The sequence below is a fragment of the Pagrus pagrus genome, assembly GCF_965226575.1.
Source record: "Pagrus pagrus genome assembly, chromosome: 24".
Lineage (NCBI taxonomy): Eukaryota > Metazoa > Chordata > Actinopteri > Spariformes > Sparidae > Pagrus > Pagrus pagrus.
Genome location: NC_140206.1, coordinates 11,488,835 through 11,504,931, shown reverse-complemented (window position 1 = coordinate 11,504,931; position 16,097 = coordinate 11,488,835). Strand labels below are relative to the sequence as shown.

General features: G+C 40.7%; 1 protein-coding gene across 6 annotated transcripts in view; it reads right to left on the bottom strand.

Annotated features, from left to right (window-relative positions):
* Positions 1 to 16,097, bottom strand: part of zranb3 (zinc finger, RAN-binding domain containing 3) — a 125,725-nt gene that overhangs the window by 61,423 nt on the left and 48,205 nt on the right. For all 6 annotated transcript variants that reach the window (XM_084347157.1, XM_084347158.1, XM_084347156.1 and 3 more), the window contains 4 exons: positions 15,834 to 16,037; positions 6,095 to 6,113; positions 5,649 to 5,827; positions 2,076 to 2,307 (listed from right to left, as the gene is read on the bottom strand). In XM_084347157.1, the coding sequence (XP_084203283.1) occupies positions 2,076 to 2,307; positions 5,649 to 5,827; positions 6,095 to 6,113; positions 15,834 to 15,979 (576 nt within the window). In that variant the 5' untranslated portion in view covers positions 15,980 to 16,037. The remainder of the gene's footprint in view (positions 1 to 2,075; positions 2,308 to 5,648; positions 5,828 to 6,094; positions 6,114 to 15,833; positions 16,038 to 16,097) is intronic.

The following is a 16,097-nucleotide window of genomic DNA, read 5'->3' as shown; positions in this document are numbered from 1 at the left end:
TCCCCGAGCTCCCATTCCGAACCGCTAGCAGCACGGCTCACTTAGCTTACGGCGGCTAAAGTAAGCAGCAGTTAGCGGTTACTCCGGTGATAGACTGCCCCCTATTTGTAGCAGTATGAATTAGACAGGTGTGTATTAATCCACCGCTCAAAGTAGTCCCCGGGCATTGTTTTCTCCTGTTTGAGCAATGTTTGTGGAAAACTAGTGCCCAGCTGTTTGAGGAAATTACCTTTTTTAAAAATGAAACCTTATATTTATGAGTCATTTCATGGCAGGGAAGTCAGAAAGCATCACAGGGTTGGTTTTGGTCTCTTCTAGCTTCTTAATCATCTTCTTACGATGAGCAATGTGGTCCGACATGAACTCACAATGATTTTCTGTCAAAGTTGGAGCAGTTTTTGTTAAAAAAAAAAGAGTTTTCCATCTGAGCTGCTTTGTGTCTGTGACTCTCAGGCGTGTGAAGTGGGCGTCGCTAGGTCAGAAAATGGTGATGTCACGTACGTCCGTGCACCAGTCAGGATAAAGGATCGTTTGCCGGCCCCCACACAGTCCTGATGTAGCAGCTCCACTGAGTTTTTGAATGCGCTTTTCCAAACTTTAACATCGCTGCTTATTTGTTCATGAATATTTAATTTTACAGGCAAATATTTGAGACGTAAAACTAAGGTGTTAGGGGCTTTAATTACTATCGTCTTCTTGCTTCGGTTCAGTTTCTGCCTTGTAGTCTTCTTTCAAAGATTTTCTGCTTTTTTTTTAATAAATATATATATATATATATTGTAAAGCACTGTTTGGAAATGTTCTGTATAAACAAAGTTGTATTTTCAATATGAAACACCAGACCAAAGGCAAGAAAAAAAAAGCTTCACTGTGAGTTATGAATAATTATGGGCCCTGTGTGTGTGTGTGTGTGTGTGTGTGTGTGTGTGTGTGTGTGTGTGGGCTGCAGGTATTCACGTACAGTACGTTGTGTGTAGATCTCAAATTTGGACACAATCGATAGTCATTTTGGGCAAAAAACTAGGAAAATAAGGCTGAGGTTATTGTGAAGATGATGAGAAATATTCTCCGAATTTACTGCATAATTTGGAAATACATTAAATAAATTCACTTCTAATATGTAATTATTTACAAAGCTATTACACGGACCGTATGAACGACACAAAAACAGCGTGAAAGCTAAAAGTAACGCTCCTCCTGAGGCTGGAGGGGATGACTGAAGGTGAAGTGTTAGAGCGGTATCAGTGCCCTATCATTAGGACACAGTGGACATACAGCACCTTCTTACTGATACTGTAAAGCGTCTTCACATCGAGACTGTGAAAAGATTTTCTATTCGCCGAGTCCACTTCATCTTCCGTGGCTGCAGTGATGGAATATGGCTGCAATCTGCTGCTTCAATATATTGTATATAAAAATGATATAATAAATCATTATGGAGAGGGGAATGGCTCTGCCGCTCTCCAAACACTGTTGTCCTGTGAACAGCCCTTCTTATTGTCTCTAAATTCAATAGTCCCCCCCCCTCCAACCCACCCGTGCTTCTTTTTATTACTTGTCTCATTTATTGCATAGCGGTGTCTGTTCATATCGGGCTTTGTAAATGAAGTTTTTGCAACAAAGGTTATTGAAATAAGTCCACAGGATCCTAGAGGATAAGTGATGCGGGAGAGAGTTAATTGGCTTTTTGAATGTTGGATCTGAGTGTGACCTGCTCCAGAGCAAGTTACCATGGCGATCCAGGAGCGAAGCACCTTTGTGAGAAAGCCGGAGCTGAGCCCTGCGTTAGCTCTGTGGCCCGCTAATGTTTCTTCATGAGTGCGAGCTCAGAATCCCTTTTGAAGCATGTAGCTGTCGTTTCATAATCTGTTGAGTGTGGTTTCCTCTATTTGCGCCCACTGTTTGAATTTCATTAATAATTCAAAGCAGGGTTTGGAGGAGTTTTGAATCTGCAAGGATCGTGTCCTCTGGGAAGAAAACAAAACAGCTTACTCCACTTCAGGTTGTATCCTTTTCCATAATAGGCACTTCCCCACGGGGCATCAGTCAGCTTTTATTTAATCACATTTTATTACCTCCTCAGGTCGACCCAGCGCCGGGGTACCAGTGAGCAGGATGGCCCGCTTGGCACTCTGAATGAGAGGCACCAGAAGCTTTGTCCGTGCTGCGTTCCTGGATTTGAGGTAATGCGACTCGTCCACCACGACCACCGCGAACCGCTGCCTGGTCAGAGCTTCCACCAGGGGGCGGGCGTCTGTGGTGAGCAGACCGTAACCCAGCACCGTCACCTTACTGCTGCTGATACCCCTGGAGGGACGAGCGCACGCGCGCACACACACACACACACACACACACACACACACACACACACACACATGCAGATTAAGTGTCTCATGTATCACCAGTAAAACAGCTTCAGTTCTTTCTTAGCAGAGCAAACACTACTGATTGTTTCGAGGACAAAATGACAGAAAATAGTAAGGTGAATTCTTCAAATATATAAATATATCAGGGAACAAAATGTTTACAAAATCATGTTTAATTCAGCATTTATTTCTGTTATGAAGCAATTTTAATTTTTAGGAGCTTTAATGACAAGTTTACAATGTTAGCGTTTTAATTTTGGGCTTGGTTTACTCCATCTAGCTGGGATAAAACGATAAACAAAAGATAATGGGGACTATTCTGAGCTGAGACTCATCTTTCATCCAAGTTTCATGGAAATCCATTCAGTAGTTTTTGTTTAATCCTGATTACAAACCAACCGACCGACCAAACAACAAACAAATGGGTGAAAACATAACCTCCTAGGCAAAAGTAATAAATGTGTTCATCAGTCTACGCCCTGACGTCCCTACCCCCACTGGTTCCTAGTGAAGACACGCATCTTTAAAAATGACTCACAAAGTTACATTTTTTAAGAAGAGTGAGTCACTTCCTGAGAAAGCTGGCCACTGTGGTTTCGTGCAAAATTGTGTATCCGTCTTTAATCTTTACATCCGATTAGTTGATAAGCAAAATATAGAAAATAGCCACCTTTATCCTTCAAACTGCAACTGTAGTCCACACAGGAGTCGCCTTTACCGTTGACAAATGTGTGTCAACAGCTAGAACGAAATACAAACTCAACACCTTTTCAAATGCTCTAGTGTTTATTGACTTGGCGACTGAGCCCACAAGGTAAAGTAAACCAGAGTGTTTAAAAAAGGGAGTGTGGACTTGATAAACGCTAAGATACACACAACACACACACACAAAGTGGCAGACACAAACTAGGGCCGCAGGTCTTTTCATACACCTCCTCTTCTCTAGTGCTCAAGAAATCCATTTCTGGGCTGTATGGCAATTTCTATATTTTCCAGGTGATGTGCACACAGATACACATGCACAGTCACGGATAAACAAACAAAACACAGCGGCGGCACTCAGCAGCATGAAACTCAATAAGGATCTCTTAGAAAATCAAAAACATTCCCAGCATCTGGCAGCGTCTAATTCTTCGCCCTCGCCACACACGCATATCCAAGCTGAAATAAACCTGAGGTGCCATTCATGTTCTACAAAAGAACAAGTGAGTCAAAATACCGAGAGGAGGTGCTGCATAATTTTTTTTCCTGCCTCCCCGTTCAGTCATTAACACATCCAGTTCAAGGACACGTTTTCCCCAGAAGGCTTTCACAACCTCTTTGCGCCTCATCTGTGATGTGAGGTGGAGAGGGTTTTTTTTTTCCCCCCCCTCCAAGTCACAGATATAGAAAGTTTGTTTCATTGAAAAATAAGTACTAGGAGAACTAGGGGAAAGTTGAGATGATAATAAAAGTAGCCCCTAAACTTGAATCAATATAAACAGCCGTGAAAATGAGCCGCATTTCTCCACCACAGCATTTTTTCCACTTCCTGCGTTGAAAATATTCCAGCACTTGTTCAATATTGCAGACGCTGCCGTGACATGATTTGTCTGTCAGCGCTGTCAAACATCGGCCCGTGCTGGCTCCTGACATCGAGGGACACTTTGAGATTAAATTGTCAGCCGAAACCGCTCCGTCTATCACAGCGCCTCACTTTCACACCAAGAGTGTTTTATTTCTTCTGCTTAGGTAAATTATTACCACGTGTAGAAGCAGAGGGCGTAACAAGAGACATTAGATACTGCCGAGCTGCTTGTTATAAGGACCTCTTAAGTTCAAATAATGGCAGCAACCTTCCACTTACATAATCCGATGTACAAAGAACATAATCCACAGGATTAGGTACTTTGCATAGATATCCAAACATATTTATAAGCTCTAGAGAGGCCTTGTACGCCCTGCTGAAGAGAATAAATGTGCAAAATGTGTCCATAACTGTGAGATAATGTACAACAATTTTGCCTTGAAGGAATTAAAAATGTAATCTTCAAGTGTGTTTATATGCAAAAATGCAAGAAATTCACTTGTTTCAGCATCAAATGTAGAAATTTGCTGTTTGTTTTTAGTCAACTCTGATAATAAAGTCTATATTTTTGGCTTTTGGACTGTTGGACAAACAAAACAAGCAATTAAAGACTTCACTTTGGTGTCTAGGAAAATGTGTTATGTAGACCAAATGGTTCATTCAAAAGAATTAAGCAGTCAACAGTGATCGATCCAATAATGACAGCTGAAAAATAAAAATCTCTCTAAGATGTCTGCACCTCAACGATTAATGATTTGATTTTCTGACCATGTGACCTTTCACTGACAGAAGCATTAATTGCAGCTAGTTTTTTTTTTTTTTACCATAATTAGAAGCATTCAAAAGGATGAATTTCAACATATTTCCTTCGAGTTTTGACTTTTTGGCTCTCAAACTGCAGCTTCAATAAACAGTTTGACTGAGGCTTTATCAGTTTGCCAATATTAGTCTTTCATTATAAAACAGATTATGAACCAGTCAGTGTCATCCACAAACTGACGTGAAGAACTAAATTAAGTTTGCTGATTACATATTTAATCCGAATATATTCTAAGAAGAGATTTTATGAAAACATTCCTACAGAGAATACATCTGTAGTGGAATAAAATTCTTACATATTGCACCTTTAAAGCCACATTAATGATTTTTTTTGGCCACTTGGGGGCGGCAGAACAGGATGTCAACACAATCTCGACATATTATTAACTTGTAAAATTGTTATGCTGTTTGCAACAGTGTTAGCGAACAGTTGATCCAGTTACATATCCAGGAGACAAAACATTAGCAAGATTAGCATTTATGTGGCCTTGTGCTTCTGTCTATTCAATCAATATTCTCTTTTTTGGTCTGTTTTGGTCTCCACCAACTCCTCTTTTTAGCTGCTAAGTGCTTCGCTATATTCACCAACTAGCCACTTACCTTGTCTGTTTGCCATTTGAAGCAGCCCAGGTAGTTAAAAGCAAAAATGATGAATGCTAATGTTGCCGTCCTTCTTCTGAATATGACAATATGAATATAACAAGTTTGTCATATGTGCTTGAATGGCAATAATATGTCAATGTTGTGCTCTTAGCTCGTTTCCCCCATGTGGCAAAAAAATTACATAAATTAAGACTTAAGAGGGTCAGAAATGTCAAATCCTAGATCTAGTTACAATAAAATGAGAATCTAAGCTGACTGAGGTGGTTGGGAGGGGGGATGTGGGGATGACCTACATGGTGTGGCTCTTGTTCTCCACCAAGTTGATGTCCCCAGGCTGCAGCTCGGGGATCCACCTCTCCATCTCCTCGATCCAGGGATATTTCAGGGACGAGGGCACCACCACCAGGAGGGGCCACTCCTTCCTGAAGGCGTACGCCACCGCGATGGCCTGCACCGTCTTCCCAAGACCCATCTGGACCGACCAAATCAACACATGGCGAAAGGGGGAGAAAAACAAGTCAATCGGGCGCCGACTCTGTGGTAAATTGCATATGACGGCTGAGCTGATGTGAGGCCCAAGAGTAATAAGGTCTCAGAATGATTCTTGTGTCAAAACTGATTAGACACGTGGGAGTGCTGCAGAGGGCTGACAAATTAATTTGGAAGGCATGCAGCGAAGTCTCAGGTTCATTTTTTGGGGGGAAAATAGATTTCCTGAGCAAGCGTTGTGTGTGCTTACCTCATCGGCAATCATACATCTGTAAAACAAAAGGAGAGAAAACTTTATCAGATGAGTTTGAAGACTAGGAAATTGTTTTGGAGGGCCAGCAGGCAATAAATCTATATAAAGCTGCTATAAAAAGACAGAGTTTGAGTTTGCATATGAAGACAACACCCATCGCACATGAGGGCTTTGCTCAAGGGCACTACAACAGCATTCAGAACAGGGGATTTCTTGGCTTGTCCTTTCCTGTCACAGCCCGACTTCTCAAACCTTTCAGGCCACAGACTCACCTCAGACTCAGCTGCTCTTGGACACATTACAAATCTGTCACTTCTAATTTAGCTCTGCTGTGGGACTTTGTTTCAGTTCGAGAACCGTTGCTGCTATTCAGTATTAATGTTGTTGCTCCTATTGAATATTTCTGTGTCTGATGCAGCTGAGAAACAGTGCTCACTGTGTTGGGGTTCATCAACATCCAAGCAAAAGAAAGTCACATGTTGGCTGTAAAACAACAATAACGACTTGTTTTTCATTATTTCTGTATCTCAAAGAATTGACAGATTTACAAGGTCCCATATTGTCGAAAAGTCAGATTTCTGTGTTTTCTGATTAGAAAGCAGGTCTAGGTGCTATATACATATAGTGAAAGTATCAAAACATTCAATCCACAGACAGTTGCACACAGCCCATATTCAGAAACTGTGCCTTTAAAGGAGCAGTCACGATTTCCGTGACATTGTGATGTCACAACTAACAGGCCTGCGAGAGCTGACTGGGCTTTTCAGGACAGAGCGTTCTGATAGAGGTGCTGCAGCAATGAACAGTATGAGAAAACTAATGTGTTTTTTGAACATTAAAGCAACTAAACACCTAAAATAAAAGCATGAACCTGAAAATAATACAGGACCTTTAATGTTGCATTACAACTCACAAATTCAAATGAACTTTAGGAAGGAGTGGAGCGTATTTAATTGCGTTCACCGAGCCAGCATTCCATTAATTATCACACTGATAAAAACAGTAGGAGTAGGATGACAAGTTATTAATTAAATGTTGCTTCACAAATGAATCCATTTGTGTTGTATTAAGGTTTTTTTTGGCTTAGATTGCACTGATGTAATTTAGATTTTAAGACTCACTTCTCAGTACAAATCAGTTCTCTTACCTCAACACTGTTGTCCTTTTGACGGCTGTGTTTTGTTATGAGACGCCAGGCAGTTTAAGCCCAATTTTAACCCCTAATTGGTCACCCCTGACTAATTTTAGAACTGACAATCGGCATGTCAGAAATTTCGTCCGGCTTGCTTGCAGCGTGAGCAGTTTCACAGTCTAATTTCCCAAATGGCTGCTGTCAAAAGACAGATTATAAAATGCGGTGAGCTTGTTTAAATATTATCGGAGAAGTACTTTCCACGGTGTGTCTACCGTAGTCTTGAGTGATAGGAATAAAACTGACCTTTGCTGCAGAACAGACAGACCAGAGCATCTTCCAGACATCTGCGGCTCCATATTTTTCCCCTTCTGTGGTTTCCATTTCCATTTAGAAATGCCCAAAGTAACTTCCAATCTATTTTTTGTTGAAACTGTTAGTCATCTTGTTTTAATAAACTCGGAAAGGAACTACTAAACTAATGTTAAAGGTGCACTATGTAGTTTTGGGAAAGAAATTTTAATCATTATCAATTTTTATGCCTAAACAAACGCTCTTTGTCTTCATGACTGAAAGAACTGTTATTAATTACATCAGTGGCCTGAACAATGATGATGCTGATACAGACTGTTTGTCTAAACATATCTTTTTTTCTAATCCTGATTCTTCCTTTATTCACATTTTTAAGAGAGCCTGCAACTGAACCTTCAACTACGATAAAAGTAACAGCTCACCTGTCTGGCTGTCTCTGATATGAAATGTTTTAGCAACCGTGTAACAGCCAGCCAGCTCCCCCTTTACACTAGACATTATAAAGGAACAATGAAAGCGCGACACATTCCTCAGCTGAAGTTGTCCCCGCGGAGAAAGTGCAGATAGATCAACCTCTGCTTCTCCCTGCCCAGTGGGTTTGGGGCCTATTGTCATGACCTTGCTTATTCATAAATGCTTCCAACATCATGTCAGAGCAAACAGTGCAACAGAGCAGCTCTGAATACCTCAGACACAGTCTCTCATTATTCTTTCTCCTCCTCCCTCTCCTCCTCCTCCACCTCCGCTTCCTCCCCCCATCTCCGCCCCATTTCTCTCTTTCAGCTGAGGAACATGATTAATGTGCACCTTGCCACTGGTGGTTTTTCTAATTGCCAGCACACCGGCCCAGTCAGCGCATTGCGCACACACACACACACACATATGTGCACACACACTCACACAGGCCAGGATGTGTGTGAAAAATGCACACAAAAGAAAAGATATGCAAAAAAAATGATATACAGTATATGAAGTGCGCACACACATGCACACACATGAGCTTCCACACACACACACACACATATATGTGCTTGCGCATACACCCACCCACACACCCACCCACACTCGCACACTGGGGAGGGAGTGCGGCTGGGGCAGGTGCTTGCCATTTCTCAACACATTAATCATCCTCCTTTAAATAACCTGAGTGTCGTCTTGACGGTTTGAGACTGCGAGGATGCTGCAGTGCTGTTGCCTGACAACGGCACGGTCCCCGTCGCCCCGTCTTTCTAATGTTATCTCTGAAACCCACAAGCCACAAAGTGTCAGGAAATGGGCTCCCCTACCTCCCGGAGCTGGCTACGATGATTTGATGGGTTTGACCCCTGCACGGTGATGTGTTGTGTGGCCCAGTGTCTAACCCCAATCTACCAGCACTGTTAGGGTTCTCCTCTGAGTACCGGACTTGTAGTGCGATGTGGTCAATGGACGCTGCACAAAAGGCTGACTCAATGGGTGCTACAGTCCGCCATGCTCGGATCTCACACACAGTTATGGGTTCAGAGTGCAGTTTTTCTGTATTTCGTGAATGACCTTAAAATTGGTTTACTTTTAGGGAGGCGGAGGAGGATGTTTTAATAGTGTGTGTGACTTTACAAGGGAAAGTTAAACTCAAGCTATATGGGGCAATGCACAACTAGTGTTTGGCTCACAAGTTTTTTTTTTTTTTTTCAAGCTTAAGCACCCTTCTGCTCACCCAAATCTATCAGAGAGCTCTTTAAATTCAGTTTGCTGAGTAGTGCTTAAAAATAGACAAAACTTTTTGTACTTGCTGGACAATGGTTACGCACACCCAGGCTCTCTCTTTGTCTTTTGTGGAGTGAAATGTTTTGTTTTTTTTCATCTGCTTTTGTCTAAACTTACCAGTGATTCAGTTTATTGACTTTTTTTGGTGTCCGTTTGTTGGTTGGTTTGTCAGCAGGATTTCACAAAAACTACTGAATGGATTTCCATGAAACTTGGATGGAGGATGGGTCTGGGCCCAAAACAGACCCCATTTGGTGCAGATCCAGGATTTCTTTCTCACTGTCTCGAACACTGTGAGATCATTTTGATCATTTTCATTAATTTCTCAGTGAATAATGTATAGATCTTGATGCAAAAATATGCTCTGCTGAGTGCCATTCTAGTTTTACCATATATTTTAATAGCATTTCCCCACAAGTCGACATTTACATTACTTACATTTTTATTTTATGTTTTAACCATATAGAAACAATCAAGAAATAAACAAGAGAGACAGAAATAACCATAAAAAACTAAATAATGACCTGATTAATTAGGCGTGCCGCAGCTAAGACTGGTGACAAGCTGATAGCTAGCGGTTGTTACAGAAAGGCTACACGGTGAAGAGCAGTGAGACTATGAAACTTGAAACACAATGTTCCACTGACTTTATAGTCTTTCTCAATAGGCAGAAAATGTAGAGTAACAATTACAGATGCAAAGAAGAGAGATACAGTCAGCAAACTAATTAAGTAATATCAATTATACACAGAAATATCCCTCTAAACGTTGGCTAACATTAGCCACCGCAAGCTACCGGTCAGACCAGACCAAGTCAGACTAAAGCAGGGGGTGTGTTGGGTTGAGCAGTGATGCCTTTTACTGCATATGTATTTAACCTTTTCTTTCAAACTCACAATGGTCAGTCTCACAATGCAAAGTGAATGCTAAATGATCATGTTGTCTGATGGTATGTACTGTAGGTATTATGCGACTGTTCTCTAACATTGTGGCTGTGCTTAATCATTTTCAATCCTGGTTAAGCACAATGTACATAAAGATTATGTGAATGTATGTTGTGTTTGGCTCTAATGATTCATTAACTATGAAGAGTTAAGCTTCCTGAACAGATAAACTTATTGTTTATGTTGCAATACTCGTTAAAAGTGTTTCCCACCTGCATAAATCTTCTCTCTAAACACACAAACTGACCCAGCAGGCTGCAAAGTTTATTTATCATGTGTAGCCTCTCTACTTTGTTTCTCTAAAAACCTCTTCTTTACATCCTGGATGGATACTATCCAAATAATGGAAAGTCGGCTATTAAGTTAACGTGTTATTGATGGTGGCTTAAATTACATTCTTCATGCTGCATAACAGAATGCATCTCCTGCTGTCCTCATAACACAAAAATATAATACGCTCTTACATTTAAACCTATAACAAATTTCATGCTTAATTAGGAGAAAATGGACTTTAGAGCACCTTAGCCAGTAAATACTGTAACTGAGGCACTTTTAATGACTTAGGAGAGGCATATCCTTACTTTTAAGATAATACTGGACCCAGCATCCCTCCTCAGATTATGAGTCATTATTTTTAACTATGGCTACACAGACAGTCCATGCACCGCCTATGACGTGAAACACTTTTGCCGTCAAACCAGAGGCCAGGGCATTTTTGGCTGAACCAAGAATAAGTAAGGGCTCAAATTATGTAACACTTGCCAGCAGCTGTCCAAGACAGGTTTCAACAGCAGTGCTGAAAATGTTATTTTGTATCTAACAAAAATCAGCAAATTCTGTAAGTGACAGAGCAGCGGAGCACCAAAGCTGCTGAACACCAGCTTTCATACTGATACATGTCCTTTTTGTCTGCATTAAAGGGGCACTCTAGTGATTTTATACGTGAACATCAGTTTAAAAGTCACGAGGAGTACTATTCAGTCTGTGAAAACAGTTTCATAATGTCCTTTGTAGCTCTGGAGGGAGCTTTCTAATGTGTGAGAAAAAACAACCCCTAATGATGTCATTAGCTCGGGGTCATTGACTACGGATTTATTACAGAAAGCCTGTGTTACAAATTGGGTGAACTGAGTTCGGAGGAAGGTCTGCACATCTGGTTCCGAAAGTGAATTGCACTCTGATGGTGTTTCAGAAAATCCTTATATAAAGAGTTTTAAGCCTGGAAGCAAGTTAGGTAGATGAAAAAAAATAGACTTGGAGCAGGTCAAAGACAGTGCTGTTACACATTGTCAGTTGTAGTACTTCTACTTGAATTTTTTCTTCTTAAAACAAGGTTGATTTCATACAGACTTGTGGCTTCTACAGGAACACATACCACGATCTCATAGCTAGAGGGAAGTCTATCTTTGATGGTTATGACATTATGGCGAATAATCAACATCCTCGATTCAATGGTTGGGATTTTAACTTAAAGAATAAACCTCACCGGTGAGCTCTATTAAGAATAAGCATTGTGCTACATCGTGGGAAATATAGGACACAGTGTTTTATTTCAAGTATTGATTATTTGCCCAAGTTGTTAAAGGCCTTGAGAAAGTATTTGCTCAGTTGGCTTCTTACTTGTCTTAAAAGAGTGTTTTAAAAAGGTGCATTGTGGGTAATGTAGGCACCAGTTTTTGAAAAGGAAGAAGAATACGTCGAGTAAAAAATGTCATATCTCTGGTTCTGCTGTATCGATTTTAATCATTCAAAAAATACGGAAGATTTGTTGTGCTATTAAAGAGTCTTTGTTAAAAGTTGTTGGTTGTTGTACTTAATTTATCTTACACGGACGGACTTTGAAAGGACTCGATTGCGCTCCCACTACTGTAACTCCCAATGTGCCGCTGAGGAGCTCAAATGATTTTATGTAACCACTCTGTGTACAGTCTCTATATTATGAACACAACTTACAGGCAAGTAAAAATGTGATGTAAATACATCAACGTGTATGTGTACGGAGGACAAACTCTCTGGAGTGGAATTCTTCTCTCAGTAATTTGAGCATCACAGCAAGAGACAGTCTGCTTATTGATCTCCTCTCGCATCAGCAGAGCAGGCCTTATTCAATAAAAGCCCGGGCAGTCACTTATAATAATATTTTGGACAAATCAGAGCAGGGTGGACATACAGTGCATCACATGGCTGGCTTCGAGCCACAGTCAACATCTTAATGGAAGTGACCAAGAGGTCTTAATGGATGTACTTTTACTCCAAATTGATGTTTTTGTACCACTCAGTACTGCATTTCACAGATAAATGTCGCTTTTAGAACAGCTGAATATATATGGATGTCAGCACTCAAATGAGACACTTCCGAACCAACTTTCCAAACAATACAATCAACCACATCTCATGGGTTTTTATTGTCACGCTGTACCACAACTTTCCCACATTATCCCTCATCTGACTCCATAAAATTCACTCACCCTCCTACACAGATCGGTACAGCGGGCTCCATAAGTATTTGAATTGCAACAACATTTGATGTTTTGGTTCGCTACCCTTGATGCTCTGGATGTGAAAAGACACAATGACTGTGAGATTTAAAGGAAAAATCCGCCCACGGATCCTCCCACACTGTTAGATATCCGACATCAATCTGTGATGTTCAGTGCATTTCAGGAGTTATTTTATAATGAAGGGCTGCCATTTATTTTTTCAGCCTGCCTTATCTGGTTCCAGCTCAGGTAGTGATATCCTACATTTCCCAGAATTGTGAAAGTCTGCGGCTGCATTGCATTTCGGTCTACTCATGTTATTGTACGTAGAATTACTGCTATTTCCGCCTCTTATACAATGAGTCTTAGTCTCAGTGGGAAAATAGAGACTGTTTTATTTCGAGGCTCTTTTCAAGGATGTTGAATGAACAAATAAAGAACAGCAGGGTGCCTGAAATACATAGAAAGATCGAGATTACTGTCAATAAAATTACCATTTTTAGCTTGTAATCATCTTTACTGTCTGTCTGTGTGAATGCACACAGTTGTGGATATGTGGATGAAAGGGTGCGCTGCAGTGGGCTCAAAGATCTGCCTAATTAAGCATTTTAACCTCTTAGGCACTGTGTTATCACAAATTACTATTTTTCTATCATGTAGCAACCAGCGTGGTTTTCTCTACCATTATAATGGTATACCGTCAAAGCCAGATGAATGTAAAATCAATGTGGAGAGCATCAAAACCAACTAAATGATGTTTATAGTTGGACCCCAGTGACAGGTTTTGTCTTTAAGCTTTCTTGGCCATTGTTTATTTATTATCTGTTTTATCTGTAATTATAAATGGTCCAAAATGATCTCAAATCACATATTTTTTATTGACAAACATAAAATTTTCTTTGGCAAGGACCCTCAACACCCCACGCAAAATACGTGCACCAAAGTCTTTCACAAACACAGAAGGAATGTGAGGGAATAACACAGAAAATGTAAGCTATTCCGACGTGCTTGAATATGGGCTGGCATCCCGTGTTTGTGGAGATATGGTACACACAACAACAACAACACTGCTGGAAAAGATTCCAGAGGAAACATTGACTAGAATATGGAGCAGGTGGTGTCCTAAAATGGCTTCATATTTTCATGCTAATGGATGGTACTACCATTTTGGCAAGATGATAGCATGTTTGGCTATCTAGCTAATTACCTTGTAAGCGTTTCGTCCAAGGCAAAGGAGCACACCATGTTATGCTACATTACACTAAAAAAGAAAAAAGCCAGTTCCCAACTAAAACATCTACACTGATGTAGATTGATGGCCACACCTGTGTCGAAGCTAGTCCTGGATGCTATAAGAGTTTAGCTAACATTAGAAGCTCTATCCTACACTCCAGCCTTCCCAGCCAATGTTACCAGAGATAGCGTTACATTTCTTCCCTTTTTGTATTTTCAACCAGCATGTTGTCACTTTTTACATACATGTAGCTAAACAGCCACACAGAGTTGTTAGCATGAAGTAATCAGATGTTCTCATCAACTGGTGAGGATACTGATTTTTTTTTACCCAGCTTTAGCCTCATCTTATAGCACGGTTTGATGTATGTAGCCATATTTAAAGACGCTAATGTTAGTTAACGTTATTAAAGATTATTTGAGAATTACATCTACACAGGCATATTAAGATGGAGACAACACCTTTGCTTTTGTGGCTAAATAGTTATGTCATTGTTATATTTATGTGAAAAAAACAACTACATAATAGCCTAAAATCATGGCAGTGCTCATTCTACTTTCAGGCTCCTTCTACCTATAATATCTTGCGCTAATGCCACTTCTCCCCGTCTCCAGAGAGAAGCACTGCTCTTACTGTCACACTGATGCCAATTGACTGAGGTAACTGTCCACACAGTGCGGCAAGAGCCAATTGACTTCTGACCCACCCGTGTAACAAAGCAGTGCCTCCCAGTGTTCCTGAATCAATATGGCCGCTCCGCATCACAGCAGCGGCGCTCAGATTGGCTCCCCCTGTGCTGACCTTACAGAGAACCCTAGCGTACATCGACTGGTCGGAGAGAAGGAAATGGACAAGCCTTGACCCGCTCCTGCAGCTAATGCTCAACACAGCCAAACACTCGCGGACTTAAGGGCAACTGAGAAACTTCCCCTGGACTGGTAATTGTTTTCAAAGATACAACCTGGAGTCTATCTGACCTTATGAATTTAGAATATATTCACACACGCTCTTGGCCTTTTACTTGCTTCTTTAGCTGTTATAACATATTGTACCTTGGTTAAAATCAGAGTTTTGGTACCACCTTCCTTAAGGCTCCATTAGGTCAATTATCTATTTAAACATGTCGTCCTATTAAAAGGTGCCCTTTGGAGATTTTTTTGTAAACAAATAGTTATGTTTACGTCCTGTGTTTCTCACCAAAATGCACTCTGAGTATCCTTTCTCAACACTCTTGGGATTTGCTGCTACAGCTTTACTTGGTCTAGTATGACCACTAGCTTGTGGTGGCTAATGTTAGCTAATGCTAGCAAAATTTAGATAGATACTGCTGTATACAGTGAGTGACATTAGTGCGTGAGATTGTTGACTTAACGGGTCTTCGCTACTTGTGCTACTGCAAAGCTACATTTTAGCATTTCTGTTTTAGCACACCATTATCCTGTTACAATCACAACCAAAGTGGCTGCTGTTTTTCTCTTAAAGTTTCCATTTCTTTTTCCTGTAATTGGTTGTGACCGATGTGTGAAGCTTCTACGTAAAGATAAAAGAAGCTACTTGCATTCTTCTATGACACTGTCAGACAACAGACTTGATTTGAAAGCACTTGGTAGCAATAAATCAATATTTACACACTGCAGAAGTGGAGTCGGAGGTAAGGCTACAAACCCAGAGGGGGAATGCAATGTTCTTAAACAGAGCCACTGAAAAATGAACAACAGACCTACTTATCGAATCATTTCTCTTGACATATTATTTCTGATTTGCAAGATGCAAGCTGGCCTTTATATGTAGATTAGATATTTGAATGTTGTTCTGATATCAAAGATGTTGCTTCACTTAAAAAAAAAACTTCATAAAATGTAAATGGCTGAGCATCAGCACTGCTTACCGTCCGTTCTTCGATAACGCAAACTCCACTCCCTCCCTTTGGAAAGCCATCAGGCGCTGCAGGAGCTTGTGAGGAAGGCCTGACAGTTGCTGTGACCATCTTGTATCACAGCAAGAGGTCTGTAGGCCATTATCATCCATTTCCATTAGTAAGTCCTCATCAGTTTCTCTGCCCCTTGCTCAGTCAGCCGGCTCTGATTTTAGACTGGAAAAAAAAACATTGTTATATGGGGATGTACATTTGAAGGTGCCCCTATGTAGGCTA